This window comes from Bombus pyrosoma, linkage group LG16 (assembly GCF_014825855.1).
Source record: "Bombus pyrosoma isolate SC7728 linkage group LG16, ASM1482585v1, whole genome shotgun sequence".
In the NCBI taxonomy this organism is placed as follows: domain Eukaryota; kingdom Metazoa; phylum Arthropoda; class Insecta; order Hymenoptera; family Apidae; genus Bombus; species Bombus pyrosoma.
This window is the reverse complement of record NC_057785.1, coordinates 1,171,493-1,191,747: the sequence shown is the minus strand read 5'-3', so window position 1 is coordinate 1,191,747 and position 20,255 is coordinate 1,171,493. Positions and strand designations below refer to the sequence as shown.

The window sequence follows — 20,255 nt, the reverse complement described above, 5'->3', positions numbered from 1 at the left end:
ATACTAACATCAAATTTTGCATTTCTGTTATAGCAGAATGTGAATCAGGACACAAACTGGGATGTCCCAACATCTCCAGAACCTAGTATGTCAAAAGATGGAGTTCCAATCTGGAAGACACCGGTAAACAATGGCACAGATTTATGGGAAGCTAATCTCAGAAATGGTGGTCAACCTCCACCTCAGCAACAAGCTAAAACACCTTGGGGTCATACACCAGCAACAAACATTGGTGGAACTTGGGGTGAAGATGATGAAGGTGCAGATACATCTAATATGTGGACTGGTGCCCCCACATCTTCCCAACCAAATTCTGCAGCTGGCCAATGGACGACTGGTACCAGTAACCAAACTGGTATGTGGGGAGGTAATTATTATCATATTGAAATACTTTCCTTTTTCCTCCATTCCCTGTTTTGGACACTAAAATTTGCAAATCGAAATATGATTATAAAAAAGATTATTATTTGATTGCAATTTGAACAATATTAAAAAAACATTATACTTTAAATTCTGGTCATTTATGTGTTTTATTATATGGTCAGTTTTTTAAGAATATATTATATTAAAATTTTTTCAATATTCAGAAAGTTAATCGAAAATAAAAACCTTCTAACTAAAACTTTTCATGTTATTGAAGATCTCATTCTAAAATAAATTACAAATGACGTATTTTATAGGATCCAACTGGGGTGATCCAAGGATCGATCATCGAGATCCTAGAGATCTCCGTTCTGTTGATCCTAGAGAGATGCGAGATCCCCGTGACCACAGAATGTCTTTGGATCCTCGAGAACACATACGTGTGATGGATCCAATGGCTCGTGATCCTAGGATGGCAGACATGCGTGGGGATCCCCGCGGGATTTCTGGAAGGTTAAACGGTGCCAATGCGGATGCAATGTGGGGTCAACCACCAGGTCCTCCACATCACCAAATGGGACATCAACATCCTTCAGGCCCTCCAACAAAGATGTTAAATCCTTCCAATATAAATCAATGGGCTGCACCACCACCAAAGGATATTATGCCAGGAAAACCATCAGGTTGGGAAGAACCTTCTCCACCAACACAAAGAAGGAATGTTCCAAACTATGACGATGGCACAAGTTTATGGGGAAATCCTGCAGTTAATCAGAGGACCATACCTGGTAGTAAGGTTTCTCATTGGAAGGACCTTCCAACACCAAATATAGGGAGAGGAGGTCTGTTTGTTTTCTTTCTTTATGTATATATATATGTCGGAGATGAAAGAACACCGGAGCCTTCCTTTGGAACTTTGGGAAAATTCCGTAATATTGTAATCTAGATTCTACCATAGCCGTAATTAAACAATTGTCGTCATTCAATCCGATTGTATTTATTCAAGATTTGTAACAGTGAGCTTGGGCTCGAGGCGACAATCAGTCGCCGAACGTAGCCGCGGTCAAGGGATGAACGTTTGTCTAACAAAGGTATGGAGTAATAGTATAGCTCTCCTTAAAGGAAATAGTTGTAGCGATACTCGACAGTAAACATTCCAACGGTCTCTCCCGTGGCTCGCCACATGCAGACCCTATTCTCCGAGTGAGATGATTACCAGATGTCAATGCGTCTCCACAGTACATATTCAGCTAGCCTGAGGACCCGTTATAAATCTTAAGATTTAGTTAACTAAAGTCCTTCAAACAGACAAACAATCTTTGTCCCAACTACGGGAAGACCGGGGAAAACTACTTCCTCACGAACGACGCTTCCCGCTAGCAACTTTCCCTCAAGGGCGGTTAGCATCATTTTCTAACCACCGATATGGAAATTGACCAATTAACAGCAACGTCAATTTCCCTCACCTTCCGAACGAAGGCATCGCTCCACGAATCCGATGATTTCGTGTCCTTGGACACACCCCGTCATAGTTTTCCTCTGTGGCACCATCGCGACGGAAAGTCATTCTTTTCGTGCGATCTCATTGACGAGAAGGAATAATGTCTTTACGATCAGTGAATATTTCACGTTTTGTTAACCAAGAGTCGGACTTAGATTTTGTGAGAGCGTACATCTATTATCCCGTTGACCGCGGATTCGTTATCGAACCTAGGATCATTGACATTAGCGTCTCGAGTATCTAATTACAACGGTTACTTGTCGATATCTGTAACAATCATATTTGCTCTAGTCAATATCTTCTCTATTGCATAACGACAATGTCTAACCACAACGAAGATTCGTTTCACGCCCTTAACCCCAACCCTAATCATAACGCAAACCCGACATGTATATACATTGTTCATGCTCCTTGAATTTTATTCGCGGTTGGGAACTTTTTTGTGAACTGTAAGAATTTAATAGAACTAGATTTTTGCAACTTATAGGAATGCAATGTCCTCCGGGCATGCCACAGAATAGAATGCCAGCTCAACCTGGAATGAAACCAGATGTTAGTGGACCAATGTGGGGACATCCTGGTGCTGCTGGTGGACGAAATGGTAGTTGGGCTGAAGGACCACATGATACAGGTTCATGGGATGATCCAAAAACACCAAGTACCTGGAACGAAGCTCAATTAAATCCTGGCACTTGGGGTGGACCCAGTGCGCACAAACCTAAACCAATGGGGCCCACTGGAAGCTGGGCTGATACTGATATGGATCCTACTCCTAGTTGGGGTCATCCTACGAAACCAACTCTTACAAAGGAAGTTATATGGAATAGCAGGGAATTTAGATATCTTTGTGACATGGGATACAAAGTACGTATAAATTATTTAAATTGATTAAATAAAATATGTTTCAAAATATAATTGAGGATACTAAAACACTAGAAATATAGGATCTCCATCTTAATATTGTCTATAATAAATAATATTATAATATAAATAATAATATAATAATAATAAAAATCTAACAATTTTGAATGTTTATTGTGATACGATACTTGTCGATATAATCATTGTTGTTGGTTTAATTTAATGTATTTGACAGATTTATTTCTTATATTTATGTTTTGATTAAGCTAATGCCTTCTTTTAATTAATGCACTTAATGATTATCTTTTGTTTATAGAAAGAGGACGTTGAATTGGCACTGAGAACTCGTGAAATGAATAGAGAGGAAGCTTTGGAACTTCTAAGTCAAGTGCGGCCTTTAGACCAATGGAGAAGACATGACGCACACTCCACTTACGATCCGACAAATCAAGCTACAACTGCGCCAGCATATCCTAGATTTAATCACGTCGCACAGCAAATGTCTTTTCCTCCGGTAAAAACTATTATAGTTATTTGATAATTTTCTGAACTGAAGCAGTTCATATTATTATTTAAATGCCAGTTTACTCCTTCTTTTTACTTTGATTATAATAAAGCACGATCAAGCGTATTTATGTTATCCCTTAAATATTAACGTGTTTTTATATGCCACAATAAACATAATGCTTTGCACGTTTAAATTTGCATTAATTGTAAATTTTCTCGCAATTATAAAACACTTTTGATTGGCACATTCTTACATATTAGTCTATTTTATGCTATGGTCGTATAATTCATTTTCCAAATCTTAATAAATTTTCACCTCTTAATGTTATTTTTAATGTATCAAATGTTAAGCAATGTGTATATAAATGTGTATTTATAGACATTACTTACCAGTATGTTTATATCTTAAGTGACATTTATATACTGAAATTTAGAATTAGCTGTAATATTGCATATGAAGTTACAGTTTGTGTGTACTAATTGTTAATTATAGGGTGCTGGAGTGCCAAGTGGAAATGCAACTGGTAGTGTGGGAGGATCGGTTGCTAGTGCAAGTTTATTGAAATTACAACAACAACAGCAACAAACTGCTGTTCCATTACAACAACAACAACCTAGTAGTAATGCACCTCAACCACCTTTCAATCAGGTAAATGTTGTTAGTATTGTTAATTGATAGATATTCAGATAAATATTTAAAATTTGTCTGTTAAGATTTGTTATACTTATAGCAAATAGTTATTCTTTCTTTTTTAATTCTAGGCTTCCAGAGCTCCTCAGAATCAACCCAGTACTCAACAACTGCGTATGTTAGTACAACAGATTCAGCTAGCCGTCCAGGAAGGTTACTTAAACCATCAAATTTTAAATCAACCACTTGCACCTCAAACTCTAATACTTTTGAACCAACTATTACAACAAATCAAAGTCTTACAACAGCTTCATCAACAACATTCTGTGCAAAGTACAATGAAGGGCAATGGCCAATCTGTTCTTCAGATCAGTGTACAAATTACAAAAACAAAACAGCAAATAGCAAACCTTCAAAACCAAATTGCTGTGCAACAAGCTACTTACATGAAGCAACAACAGCAGCAGCAGCAGCAGCAACAACAGCAGCAGCAACACCCTGTGCCACCATCTCAAAGCTCAGAATACTATAAGAGCTCAGTACATGATCCTATGTCAGCTTTGCAAAATAGTTTCACAGATTTGACAATGAATAAGGAACCTCCTGTTGTAAGTACATTTTTTATTTTGTAAGAAGTTATATATACTTCATAGAAAAATTTATATACAATGTTTTTAATTTCTTCTCGTGAAAAATGAACGAAATAATTCATTTTTGTTGTATTAGAAAGAAACGATAAGAGTAATAATTAGATTTGTGATGTGAAAATTAATTTTTTATTATAGAGTCAGCAACAGTCAAGACTGAATCAGTGGAAGTTACCTTCTTTGGACAAAGATGGAGAGTTAGTTTCGAACGAGTTCTCGAGAGCACCAGGAACAACCAGTAAGCCAGCAGCTACACCGGCTGGTTTAACACGATCACACAGTAGTCCTAACATGAATCCTTTGTTGGGTCAAGGAGATGGTACATGGTCCACCAGACTTGGAGAGAGTGGATGGCCAGACCCAGGTAACTCGGATTCCACTGATGGAAAGGATTGGCAACCAACTGGTGCAGCTGCTGGTGCTGCTGCTTTCACCGATCTTGTACCTGAATTTGAACCTGGCAAGCCATGGAAGGTAATCCATTTCCAATATCGTACTTCCTATGTGAAGAAAACCTTTTTCAGTATAAAAAAACGTTATTCAATATTTTGAATCGATTGTTTATGACGCAAGTTTAAGATATTATTGAAACATTTGATTTCTTTGAAATAATTGTATTTAAAATATATTTATGCAGATAAAATAAAAAGAATAGAATGCCGTTTACACAAAATGATAAAAATTATTCAGATCTTCAGATTTTATGTTGTAAAAGTTGAAATAATGAAACATTATTAAGGTATTATTTCATTTACGTTAATAGAAAATAAAGTTATTATTTGTTTGTTAATCGTAGAATTGCTGTCATGAAATTTGGTTGTATGACGAAATTTTTGTCTCGCAGTGCCTGACGTCGAAAGGGGTTAAACAGAGTACGCGCTGGTAATCAAATTCCAAAATAAGAAATGACCTCTTAAAAATAGTAAAAGAATGAAGGGTTTTTTTAATTTGTCGTAAAGAATACAGATTAGATGATATGTATTATCTATATATAGATTAGGTAATATGTTAGTATTCTAATAAAATTTAATAAAATAATTTTTCATTTTCTTTTAAATTGTATTAATTATTGTAATAAAAATTGATTTAGGATATTTGAATTTCTCTTTTCCGTTAATTATATTTAGTAATTCAGATTTTGTATGAGTAACAGAAAAACGAAAAATTTTTACGTATGACGTTTATTCGGGTCCACCTATATTTAATTTCATTTTAGGGTACCCAGATGAAGAGCATCGAGGATGATCCAAGCATTACTCCAGGCTCTATCGTTCGTTCACCGCTTTCTTTAGCAACGATCAAAGATCCAGATGCCATTTTTTCTTCAAGTAGTAAGACTTCGCCGCCACCACAACAACCTACCAATCCTGATACATCAATACCAAGTTTAAGTAATTCTACTTGGACGTTCAATCCACCTGCTACTACTCCAAACGCATTTACTAGGTAAATATTGCTTTAAAATTTTAATACTTCACCTAACGTATATATTCTTTATTTTTATTACTTTCTTTATTATAATTTAATATTTAAAATGTTAATTTAATATGATTCGTTAACTAACTACTTAATATTTTTATTCAACTATCTTAATTATACAAAATATAATTTACAGCTCGAAGAACACTTGGGGTGAATCTGCTCCACCGCCGACTGCGGTTACTTCAGAGCTCTGGGGAGCACCAATGAGTAAGGTTCGTGGCCCTCCACCAGGCTTGAGCAGCAAAACTACGGGAAATACGAGCAATGGCTGGGCAGGTTTTGGCACCGTCAGCAGATCCAGTTCATGGGGCTTTCAATCGAGCACAAATGCTGCCTGGGTTTCTACCTGGTTACTACTTAAGAATCTGACGCCTCAAATCGATGGTTCTACTTTGAAAACCCTCTGCATGCAACACGGTCCTGTTCAAGACTTCCGATTATACCTTAATCATGGAATTGCTTTAACCAAATATTCATCAAGAGATGAGGCTATTAAGGTTTAGTGTCTTTTACATATTTTTGTTATTGCATTAATTGCATTAACCTTTTGCGGTCTTATATCCTTTTACAGTTCAGCATCTGTGACTTTAACTGAAAGTATTTAAATATATTAGATTCTCACTTATTGTAAAATTTACTTTTTATGTATGAATAATCTTAAAGTATAGTTGATTCTGTTGATTCAGATCTAAAAAAAAATACAGCATAGTATAATTTAGACCATAAAAAATTAAACTTAGGTTAACCACCCAACAATTAGTTCAGTTGAGTATTACCTACTATATTTTTATTTGTATATATGATTCATCGTATATATCTATAGACTAAAAATTCAAAATTTTTATGCACTGGAACTGTATTAATGTTAGGTGCTCCAGGAAGTTTGTGTATGGAAGATCGTATAAATGTGTCCTTATATAACTTTTTACGTGATTTTGAAATTCTGAATATATCTACAAATTGTTGTGCACAATTTTCATGTTCATTTTCATTTCCAGTTTTTAGTAAATGAATATGCACTCTTCCCAAGTAATTAGTAGATTTACTTAATAAATCCTATTGTATAAATCTTGTTTGTTTACATATATAAATATATATTATATACACAAGTGTAATGTACAATTTTTATCATTTAGATATTATATAAAACAATGACTAAAAAAATCACAAATCTACTACTACGAAATTATCAAAAGTAAAAATTAATAAAAGAAACGTTTAATGATGTTTACAGGCACAAGGTGCTCTGAACAATTGCGTCCTGGGCAACACAACAATTTTCGCAGAATCTCCAGCCGATACCGAGGTGCACAGCTTGTTGCAACAACTTAGTCATGGAGGTCAACAACAAGCTGGAGCTACTACAGGAGCAGGTTGGGGCTTGCGACCATCGAACAAAACTGGTCCACCACCAGACACATGGGGCGGTAGTTCCAGCCAATTATGGGGTGCTCCACCGAGTAGCAATTCTCTTTGGAGCAGCGCTGGCATTGACAGCAATGATCAACAACGTGCTACGCCCAGTTCTCTGAACTCGTACTTACCCGGAGACCTTCTGGGAGGTGAGTCGATGTAGAGTGCCGCACGGAGGAGCGGTATCACTCGTGCGACGACCAAGCCTTCTACTTCACGATACGTCAATTATATTCCGCATTGTCAGATGGGCCGGTTCTCGCGATGAAGTTACTTAAATCAGTGCCGCGTATAATTTCGGCAGCAACAAGGATCTGATTTGATTTTTTCAACAGAAGATTTTTCAATTTGGGATTCGGGGATAATGGGGATAAGGGAGGGTATATCATGAATTTCAAGGCTTTTGGCGTGCGCCGTGCTTTATTAATTGTTTGGTGTAATGCCGACTACATTTAATAATAGGCACGAGAGAATGCTGTTTATTATATCGCGCGTACTACACATTAAGTACGTACGTACGACGTAATACTAAATTAGTATTGACGTTACGATATTGCTTCTGTCGCAGTTCATTTTGGTATTTTGGTATTTTGATATCTTGAAATAATATTAATTTCATCTGATATAATACGCGCGTATGTGTATACATAGTGCGCACCCATCTCTAATAGGCACGTTTTTCATGATCTTTCAATTACTGAATTAGTATTCTTCCCATTCAGGTCGTGTTCTCATTAATGTTTCAATCGAATATCCCGTTTATTCAGAACAATATATATTAGTATGTTGAAGGTATTTAAGTTGATCTTTGTTATGCTACATTCTTCGATGTTTTAATATTTTCTATGTTGTGTACACGCTTGATGTATTCATTGCATTATGAATACATAAATTATATAATACATACAGAAGAAGATTTGTATGAATATAAATTATGCTGCTTTCATATTTTTTCATGTTTGAATATAGCAATAATTTATATTTCATTTTTCTCAATATCGACGTGTATTACAAGTTCATTTTGATCAAAATAATTTATAACTTGCCAACATTGCGCACCAATATATCATATATTAAAACATCGTTGTGTAGGTAATTTTATGAAAAATAGTATAAATTCTAGCTCCTGTTACATATTTTGAGGATCGGAGCACAGAAAACAATAGGAAAGTTAAAAGGGTACGCGCATACACCGCAGCCATTAGCTTTGAAAAAATGATACATTGGCTAATCTAAATAATGGCGTCGCCAACACTTTCTTAAGGATGCGCGTGTAAGAAAGTAAATTATGATCAATGGTCTCACGAGTGTTCCACTTTTTTGCTCTGAACAGTTTCCTCTAATCGAGACTGCCATGCGTATCAAACGTAGACTGTACCAATCTAATCAAAACAAAAACAAGCAGAAAGAATGAATAAGATATGAATGAAAAGAAAAAATATAGAAAAAAAAAGAAAAAAAAAAGGGAGGAGGAACGTTACCTCTTAAAGAAATTAATAAGCGAGGATCCACGTCGATGCTTTGGGCTATACATACCTCTTCCATTAGCAACGGTGATATAGAATCGAATTTTTAGTGAATTTTTCCTTCACATGGCAACAATTATCAATATAGAAAATTTGGTTATTGTTGCCACAAAATTAACGATAGTAATACGATTAGTAATTTGCTTTTATTTGCATATTGTTATTCCAACGAGCAAGTCGAGATTATATGAATAATATTGTAATAAAACTATGATTATAAAAAATTTGAATCAATAGCTTCACTAGCTAAGAAGTGTAGTATTGGCAGATATCGTGATCTTCTATGAGATATTCGGAGATCGCTATTTTAGCTAAAAATCGATTCTCTATCGTAAAACGCCCATAAACTTTTAATGGGATGATAAATCGGGGTCCGAGTTCTTGCGACGACAACAAAAACGATATCAAATGTTATCGCAATAACGTAAATTTTATTCTACATATATTAAATCTAAATGCCACCCGTCGTGCCAATGTCCAGCGTGTCTCTTTACCATTTACTAATTATAGAGTTATAACGAATATGGTAATTCGATGTTTTTCTCTAGCTATCTTTGTCTGTTGTCTGCCTATCTGTGTGTGTCTTTGTCTTTCTCTCTTCTCTTTCTCACTCCCCTCTGCAAAATGAACGATACTGAGGAGAAGAATATGCCACTTCCCATTGGTTAATATTAAGAGACAAAAAAGAAAAGCATTTAAGAAAGCTGAAATCCTAATTAAAGTTTTCAGAATGACTTCGAATTTTCGAGTGAATGGTATTTCCAATTATACAGTGACGCAAAATTTCTATTTTAAAAATTTTGAGTTTTTCTTTTACTATCTATCTATAGTTCTATCTATAGAATCTATAGTTGGTAACTTGACAATCTGAGACAATTTTTTAATGATAACTTATTTACTACACTGTCTCAATACTTTTTTCAAACAGAGAATATTATTCTTCTACCTATTTCGGTTTAAATTCATCAAACGATACGGTAGTATTTATGCGTGATTTTTAGTCTAGTAACATACTGTGTAATATTAGTTCTCTTTCCAGTTATTATATATATATAAAATAGAAGATATTTTAAGTGCTAAATAATATTTAGTGACATCGATTAAAAGGCATAGAAAAATTGTAACAATATTAATCTATTATTAATAGCATACCTAGTACTTTATATTGTATAATAGAGACTCATTAATTGCTCTATACATGGGTTAAATCTACTATATATATTCTTCAATTATTTATACTAAAAATATTTTAAGTTCTTTTACATTTTGAATGAGTGGACAATTAGATATCATTTTCGTTGCAAAAAAGATGAAACTTTTAAAATTTGTGTTATTCTTATCAGCCTTGATCAAATTATTTTGAGTTAAATAATAATGCTCTCTATCATGCTGATGATATTTGCAAACACAAAAATAAAATAATTTAATTTAGGATGTGGTTAGTGAGGACACTCAGAAAAGTTGCTTTATGGATTCGAGATTATCGTGTGCTTATATTGCGTACTGCTAGAACGTTGATGCGCAGAAGAAATGCGCGATGCAATGGATTGGATTAGTCATGACGCGCAGTCACAAAGGCAGGCTACACGAATTTTTGTTATTGACAGTGTTTTATTTAACATCTATTCAAGTGACATATATTTAACACGTGTGCAAATGTGTGACAAACTTCAAAACGTTGGTGTAGAATAGACTGCACCAAATGATCTAAAATACTACTAATGCCGCCGAGAAACTAAAAGCTTTGGAAGCATTAGAGAACGCCAGCTTTCCAACATCACATAATACGTATACTATATTTATATACGTCTTTATTTTTATATCGCTCTATATTTTGTAATTAAATTCATTGTTAGACCCTTCAGATTCCCTCCCAAAGCTAAAAGTAACTACAATATCGTAGTAGTAAATGGTATTATCATTTAGAAAATAACCGGAATTAAATATCGTTTAAGTATTATAGTACAATGTTAGTACAGTTCCTGGACATGATTTATTTTTATGACAAAAATGTTACATATCTATTAAACGTTTCTTTTATTATGATAGAGTGGAAACTATGAAGACTTCAATTCTTATTTATATTCTTTTCTCGCATTTGATAAGTGGTAGGATTTCGTTTTTGTAGATTCAATTCTCTGTTGGTTTTGTTGATTGGGATTAATTAAAACATAAATCGAAATCGTACAAGTTTCGAAAGGAAACTTATCGCAAGCCAGATGATTGTGTACATAGTTTGACAATTTTGGCTTTGCGACTATGTTAAAGAAGGATTCACTAATGATTTGTAAATAAATTACGAATAACTGAATGAAATGGATGTGATCGATTTAAATTTTACTGATTTCATAAAAGATTACTCAAAAAGTGAGGGAACTGGAATTTTCATGCAGACACTGATTCTAAGTTTGCATTTGTGTAACATTTGATTATCTTACAATTACAATGACGGGCATTCCCGCCATTCTCGCTAAAGCTTAATTTGCTGAACTATATCAATAAATCTGTGCAATTAATGAGTCTTATTATACTAGATATCTGCTTGAACAAACATCAGAAAGATGTTGATTCTGAAAAAAGGAAAGATAGAACGAGCGTCGTAACAATTTTCTGTTTATTTGTTTGTTTGTTACACTTTTAACTTTCCTCTTTATTACATATTCTTTTCTGTTCTTTAACGTTACAAATAATTATATATACAAGATACAGAAAGATATAAATGTAGTTTAATTTTACAGTATGTACATATATGATACAAAGATTGCATTTAAATTTGGAAATGACTTGACCGGGCATTCCTTTTGCCCGTTTGAATATTATTCGTTGTTTGTGATCGAGCACGACTAATACCTTACTTCGTCACTATATATCTCACACCTAAACAAGAAGTGAATCTCGAAAATTCGATAGAACAAAAACAGACGTTGATGAATATAATGTTTTGAAGTTCTGATTGGACCATTGGGAGGAGGTTCGGTTAAAGGAAGGGGTAAAAATGAGTTCATTCCCTCTGCCCCTCCGTTGCGTGCGCGCGCACGCGCGTGTCATGAGAAGTTAATGCGTGCATGCCTACGTGTGCAAGGGAATGTGATTGCGCGCGCGCGCGCGCGCCAATGAGCGAGCGAGCGAGCGCGCATGTGTGTATGTGTATGTTTTCAACGTCAAAGGTACCTGAATGGACTGATAACCATACCGATGGGAAAAAGAGTGTTTAGTATTCATTGCACAATATTTTCTTTCCAACATTCTGATATATCTCTGAAATATATATCCAACGCCCTCAGATCTTCTCGGTTTTGTTCAGCCGCGAGACTAAAGAAAAAGTTCTTTTCTCTTTTTTCTTTCGAGTCTGCTGTTAAAAGCAGATCCATAGATCTTGCCGTGAACATACGCATAACGTGTGTACCTACATAAAGGTTTAAAGGTCAATCTCTCTCAAGTGCCGATGCATTTCAAATAATTAACGTGAGATTTTCTTGATCTTCTGGGATTTGATTATTTTTCATGACTTTTTAGCATTTTGCGTGTTACAGATATTTAAGTCATTCTGTGTGTTCTAAGTTTTATTGATATATATATATATATATAAACATATATATGCATAACGAGTATTCCTCAAACGTTAATGAATTCGAGTCATTAAAAACTATGATAAGTAATCAAACTATCCGTAGATCGATTTCCTAAATCAGAAGGTTAGGTTTTTCTCGTATAATAATGAAACAAATGATGGGATCAAAAGGGTCCTAATAAATTTAGTTTTGGGACTACCTGAAATGTTTAAGGGTTTAATTCATTAAAAAAGGAAAAAAAGAAGAAAAAATCAAAAATTCGAGGAATGGATACGTTAGAATTCTATGATTATTCAAAAAATTATAAGACTTAATGAATTTATTTGCACACTGTTTATCGATAAAGTGTGTAAGTAGGTAGAGAACTACTTAAAATACATACAAACAAATGTCGAATAGTATGTTTGGTAAACCAAAGAGGATCGATGTTAGGAAATGTTTGTAATTAACTACTGACGTTAGGAATAAAAAGCGAACGTTTTACGAGGTGAGATTAGGTATTATGGTAGACTAACATTCGTAATATTCGATGACGAACGATGAAATTTTAGTTCGTTTTCCTTTTTTCTTCTTTTAATCGAATTTTCTGTTTAATATAGCTTTATTAAGTGAGATGAACAGTATTTGGCTTACAATTAGTAGAAAATGTCTTCGTTTTTTACGAAAATCTTCGCCAACATCTATGTACTACATATATATTTAACTTTGACGCAACTAAAATGGGTGGAAATTTATTGAAATATATCAACTATGTTCATTTTGTAATGTTTTCGAATACGTTTATCGATATTTCTCTATTACATTAACATTCTCATTGTTAATATAAGAATATTCGCGTATTAAATAAATTATTAGACAATTTTTTAAACAAGTTGATGAATAGTTGACCCTACAACTTGAAACATATAACATCGCGTAATCGTCTTAAGAAAAAGGAGAAGAAAGTAAAAAGACGAAATTGTTATTATCTTATTCCAACGAAGGTAGTTAACAATGCATCTAAAGGGTTTCTTTCTTATTTTGACATACTAGAAGGGTGAGAGTGCATTTTCGTTAGTTGACTCTTTCTATTTATGGCAGTTCAATCCGAAGACTTACGTTCAGTTTCGCGACTCAGATTTCACCTATATGCTTAACTGAATACCGTGTGTGTGATTTCAGGTGATTCAATAATACACGTATAATTCACAAATTTTATATCTTAATGCTTGGAAAAAGCTGCCTCTACGATTCATCGAAATTAGTTGACACTAAGCTTTTATCCAGGTTCCACGGTGGAATCACTGAATTGTAACAACAATAATAATAAATAATAATAATAGTAGAAGTAGTCGTAGAACTAAATAGGTACAGTTAGTGGTAGTAGTAGCAGTAGCAGCAATAGTAGTGGAATTAATAGTAGTAACAGTAATAATAATAGTAACGTTAAATGATAAATAATATTTATAACACTTAATAACAGCAACAACAATAGCTATGATGATAATAAATAATGATGAGTAAAAAAATGAAAAAAAAAAAATGAAGATAACGCTAGCAATCGTGTAACAAATATAGCAATCGAAGTGGTAATAGTATCAGCGGCAACAATAGTTCTAACAGCAGTATTAAAAGAAATAAGTTGTAATTTCAACGAGGTTGCATATGAAAGGAATGATAATCGTAGTTATAGCAATTACAACGATAGTAGTGGCGCGACAATGATAGTAATAGCGGCAATATTGTGTAATGTGATAATAGAGTAATGATAATGTTACCACTATTATTATTACTGCCTTTGCTACTACTACAATTGACATCTTTGTAATTACATTATCGCTGTGTGGATTATCACCATTTTTGCGATTATTGTTGCTGCTATTGCTGCCATTAATTTCGTTTGATTTCTATTACAGCTGTGGCTACTACTATCGATTCTAATCTTATTTCTCGTTATATTTAGCTGCTCTTACGTTTTGCTACTACTAACGCTGGTTACTATCGCTGTTTCAGCTTCTACTATTGCCACTCTCTACTGCTTTCTATCGCAGTAATACAATTCTTATTTCTACTGTTCAGTATAGTATAGTAACGCATCATTACCATTATTGTTACTATTATTATGGTCGTAACTATTGTTAGTGTTACACACAACTACTATTACTGATGATTAATATTAAAGAGTACTAGGATAACTGTTGGTGCTGTTAATTTCTGCTATTATTATTATTAACATTGCCATTGTATTATCACCAATCTTTTTGTTACAGTTAGTAAACATTATCATTACTTATTATCATGACGCTGTTACTGTCGTTGCACAGTTAATAGTAGCAGTAACGATAAATCATACCTAGTAGTGGTGGTGGTACACGATATTAATAATAGAGAAACGCCTGTCGCAGTAGTCAGGATACCGTGAACGGAATAAAAAGTTAATCACGATATAATAATAAGGGGTTAATGATAATGCTATTTATGTAATATAAACAAAAACATAATTGTTGCTGATTATGATATTCATTAATCAATAATCCGTAAAAACAATAATAATAGAGTGATGATCAAGAAGACGATAATAACGATAGTAATGAAATATTAGAGTATTAAAGTAATTGCAATTTATATTAGTGGTAGTGATATTAACAAGCGGCAGTGGTAATACTTGCTAATTAACAAGGATTATCATGACGGCAGCAGTAGTATAATGTTTTAGGAAAGCAGCAGTCATATAAGAATTGCTAGTGATAATATTAATGGTAACGAATAATAGATAACATTATTGATAATATTACGAATAATAGAGGTCTGAGGGCGTTCGAACATTATGAGTGTACCTTTTTTGCTGTTCCAGAATGGAACGTAAATTTAGATTACGAGACGGGAACTAAATTTGTACTAGCGCTGGTACTTCCAACGATAATGGTTTCTCTTTTTCATTTGAGATAAAACATAAGAAACAATTCATTGTCCTTTATCTTGAAGATAGGCGGCAGCACACTTCAAGCATGATCGACAAACGCTTGCAATCGTTTTATAAACTAAATTAAAATAAAATAATACTGGTACACGTGTGGGATTTTTACGACACTGGGGGTTAATTATATACGTATAATATACATACGACACAAACAAACACACACACACACACATCTCTATAGTTTTATACTATAAACACCTGGACACTTTCCTGAACGGTCGTCTTTTTATTGCAATCTTCTCGAATAAGTTTACTTGAAAGTTATAACTGGACTTTGTATAGTTTTCTTCAATTCTGTTGCTAACCAATTGTCCTAGAAGCAAAGCATTATAAATTAGTATTATTAATTTATCGTCTCTGTCGTGTTTTGTTCGTCGTATTGTTAATTTAAAAGATTTAAAAATTTAGAACGTTAATTAGAATCTTCTATTGCCTTAATAATCTCTCGTACTATTTTCTTTTGCTTTGTATATATAGACATAGTTTATATTTGATATCTTAGGAAAAAACATTTCAATTATTCGATTACAGATGATGGTCTATTTTCATAAAACATTTGATGATTCGATCGAATAAAAACGCTGGTATTATTTCCTTCGAGGCTTGTAAATATTCTAACATGCTTTGCCTTTTAAGTACTTTTCGGACAAATAAGATGCGTTTCAATGATGCAAAATGTATCTATAAAACTAAAAATCTTGTGATTTACTTATAAACGTTTCAAACAATGAAGAAAGAAAAGATTAGTTTTGTTATATTTAAAAAAACGAATTAATTTCTGATACATATCACCGGAAAAATGTGTGAATAGGTGAATGAAAATAAGTAACAAGTAAGCTTAATCTAATAGCCACTTACCTCAGTGTCGTTAATTATTATTTTATAAAAAGGCATATTTCAAAATACTAGAGTTAGCATGCTATATTTAAGACCAATCAGCTATGTAACACTACAATCTCTTGTGCGCATGCGCTGAAACTACGTATTCTTTTTCCCTTCTTATCTCCTTGTTTTCACTATTTTTCGTCTGTAGATCTAATTGTATTTAATTTGTTGTTCTCCTTTTATTTCTCTCGTTAACCTCCTACACCTTCTCCGCTTAATTTTCTGTTCATTACACAAACGCGTATGTACTTTATTGCACTTATTGTCTGTGTTCTTTTGAAACCGCACGAGATCGCGACGCCATCTCGTCTATATTTATTTTTCTTGTTAAAACTCTAATGTGATATTGATATTAAATACCATTCGATCTAATACTAATAATTTAGATTAAATTTAAAGAGAAAAAGAAAGAACAAGTTCGAAATTTAAAAAATGAAAAGACTCATAATTTTCGTGAGAACTTATTCGTCTTCTGCGTAAGATAAATTATTCATCTTTAGAACCATGTAATTCGTGAAATTATATTTTTGACTAATATAAAATGATGGCAACAAATCGGTTCGATTAACGCCAAATTGTAATTGTTTCTGACCTATGTAACTTTCTTTAGGGAGTTATTAGCGACGACATTATTACCCATTTTACGTCTATTTAAACATTTCAAATTTTTGGCTGTGTCTAGCGAAGCATGCTGTATATTGAATGTTAAGTCTAAAAGGTTAGGCATTTATATTTATTCCGAGACAAATCGAATGAACGTTTAGAAAAAGAAAAGGAGAAAAAGAGAAAAAAAGAACCGGGAGGAAAAGTTTTAAAGGAATACAGCCAATAACAGGCGTATGCATACTTGTGCGCATATGCACCACTCTTGGTGATTTACGATGATACGAATTTCTAATACGCTTACGCGCATGCGTGTTATACCGCGTTTTTATTTCGTGCATTCGACGTATCGGTACGCATGCGTGCTATACTATCGATGTGCACACACAGGTGTCACAGGGGTATCTAGTATATTTTACGTCCGTATATGCAAGTGTATATACGTGTTACAATTAATTGGTGCGTGTATTAGTTGAGGTTTCTCGGTGGTCAGTTTACGTATTTCGAGCGCATGCGTACACACGCGCCAGTAGGAAAACGTACACATATGCGCATACTCTTCTCTTTCGGGATGAATCGTTTTCCCCTCTTTTTCTTGAATACACACGCGTGTGCATTTGGGGCATGTGCCATTTATTAATTTGATAATAACAAGCGGACGGGAAAGAAAAATAAACATGTGACGTGGATAAGGAAAAATTCTAACCACAATAACTATTACAAACAGAATAAATTTAGTCAAAACAAAAGGCTCTTGATAATTCGAAACTTGTTAACGAATGTGTCTTTACGGAGGAAAGATTGATACGAATACTTGAATTTATTTTAGGAAAACAACAATTGACATATATTTGAAATAGTTAATTTATATGTTTCTTTGTATTTTTAACGCATAACGTTTTAATAATGTATTACTGTGAATATTATTCTTATAATTGTAAATTTGATTTCTCAAGTCACTAAATTTAATGGTAAACGAAGTTTTAGAAATATTTTATATAGTCATACAGGAAAGTGGCGCAATATGGCGAATAGCCGACGATGCCGGTGAAATTGAAATGAACAGTTATACATACATAAATAGTTTTATGTTCGACAATTTTGTTATAATATATAAAGAATATTAGGTGTAATGCAATATTAACAGAGATAAATGATATTATTAAACATCGTTATAAAACCTTTCTTTTTAATTAATCTTTTAAATGATTAAACTTTCGCATACCTATGCTCATTGCGTTGCAATCTATTAGTAATAATTATATCCCTATAGTCTGATTTGTTTTAATTGTGATACAGTATTATTTAAAGATCGCGAATGCGTGTGTTCAAATTTTAATTACTCTTCTTCATCTTTTCTCCCCTTCCTCCAAGAGAACTCTACAGTTCTTTGTATTTCTGAAAGAAATATAAACGAAATGTGCTTAGAAAATCGATTTTAATATATGTCCGAAAATGTAAGCCAACTGTTATTTTTATCTGGAATGTTAAATGTTAAGGTAAACGTTAATATCTCTCTCTTTCCTTTTACGTCTTACGCACCTCGCTGAGTATGATCGAAATATAGCTTTTTCTCGATATATCGAAAACGCGAGAACTCTGAGAACTAACCTTTTGTAAATCTTCCCCAAAGATTTCGTTGGTTGTCGCGACATTATTACTTAGAGTTGTATATATATGTAGTGATTTGAAACGTTCGTATCAATAAGTTTGATTAAAACGATTCTTCGAAATTTTATTCGAAAATTCAAAATGATACGAATAGCAAAGAAAGAAAATGTAAAAAGATAAGGAAAAGCGTTTCACTTGTAATATCAGGGAAATATATGACTTAAAATATGCGGAAGATCGGAATATTAAATTTTGTTATTCTATTGTAATAGATTTCGAAAAATAGAAAAGTATTTGAATAAATTTAAAAATTTCAAAATCGTTTCGAAATAAACGACATATTTCTTTTTTGTTGCCTAAATACGAAATTATTAATGGCGAATGTAAATAAATTTGGGAAGAGTGAGCAAAACTCCTCGAAATATTTCGCACAATTTTCGAACCGGAATTTAACCTAAACTAATTGAGTCAGAAAAGTAATTGAAAGAACGAAAGTATTTTCCGAGTGTTTTCCAAATCGAAATGAATTCGAAAAATTCCGGAACCTTTCGAAGGGTTTCTTGGAAAGAAATAATCGAAATTAGAACATGTGGCAAGTAACCTATAAAGTAAAAAAAGAAATATAACTAAGTCTAGATGCCTAATAGTAATTAACGATATGTATCTGGTCGTTATTCGGCTGTTAACATATCCAAGAATTATAAATAAGTATGATCCCCATTCTTTTTCCGTGCATATTATTTATTAGTTAATCGTGACCAATTAAATTTTGAACATACGGAAACTGAAATGTTTGTACATACGAAGTGATCAGGGCCAAATAATTCAGATTTAATGTACAATCTATAGATGATATTTTCACTTATTATGAATGTAAGCATGTGAAATTTTAAATGAAGCTTTTACGCACATTTATTGTCTAATCTAGTTATGAAGTTAATTTAATACGTGTTTGTAAGATGCTGTTTTTTTAAATTAATTATATACGTATAATATAAATATACATTGAAGAAATATACGAAAAACGCTGATTTCATAAGATATTAGGAAAAAGTCGAAGATGAAGTAATTTCTCTGTTGTAAAAAATGAATGAGCGAGAAAAAATAAAAAGATGGCTGCAATGCGCGTTTTGCAACCTAGGACCATTCAATGAAGATGGAAGTGCCATGCACTGATTTCGTAATTAGCAAACATGGAAGGTTCTAAAGATATTACAGAAAGTTAGTGTCATGTTATTTGTTAGATTTAGGAGAAGTACCCCTTGTGCACACGCTTCGAAAGAGAACAGCATCCCGAAAGGGGTTCTAAATGAAAAGAAAGGAAAACGAAGTGAAAATCGAGGTCCGAGGAGTAAAGTTTAAACTTGTCATTTTTAACTATTAACATGTGAACAATATAGGGAAGGAGGATAGTAAATATAGTAAATACTGGGACACACGCAGGCACGCACGTACGAGCGCGCGCGCAATACACACATAAGACACACGCACATACACACATACATACTTATTAATAGTTTAGGATTTATCAATGATAAAGAAAAAGTGAACAGACATTTATGTATACATTGTTTGTCTACACGTATATACACTACATGCTGCGTACACGTATATGTGTATGCATATTCGTGGATAATATAACCCTACGCGTCCGCAGAAACGTACACACAGACACTCACCCACCCACCCCCCCC

The 20,255-nt window shown here is 33.4% G+C and overlaps 1 protein-coding gene across 7 annotated transcripts in view; it reads left to right on the top strand.

Moving 5' to 3' along the window:
* Positions 1–18,895, top strand: part of LOC122576650 (protein Gawky) — a 34,072-nt gene extending 15,177 nt beyond the window's left edge. For 3 of the 7 annotated variants that reach the window (XM_043747242.1, XM_043747240.1, XM_043747241.1), the window contains 10 exons: positions 34–367; positions 681–1,205; positions 2,352–2,728; positions 3,042–3,239; positions 3,726–3,881; positions 3,995–4,471; positions 4,649–4,984; positions 5,727–5,956; positions 6,126–6,489; positions 7,227–18,895. In XM_043747242.1, coding sequence (XP_043603177.1) covers positions 34–367; positions 681–1,205; positions 2,352–2,728; positions 3,042–3,239; positions 3,726–3,881; positions 3,995–4,471; positions 4,649–4,984; positions 5,727–5,956; positions 6,126–6,489; positions 7,227–7,568 — 3,339 coding nt within the window. In that variant the 3' untranslated portion in view covers positions 7,569–18,895. Of the gene's footprint in view, positions 1–33; positions 368–680; positions 1,206–2,351; positions 2,729–3,041; positions 3,240–3,725; positions 3,882–3,994; positions 4,472–4,648; positions 4,985–5,354; positions 5,477–5,726; positions 5,957–6,125; positions 6,490–7,226 lie in introns of those variants that run through there. The other 4 variants (XM_043747246.1, XM_043747243.1, XM_043747244.1 and 1 more) reach the window with 4 other exon arrangements.
* Positions 18,896–20,255: the final 1,360 nt, after the last annotated feature.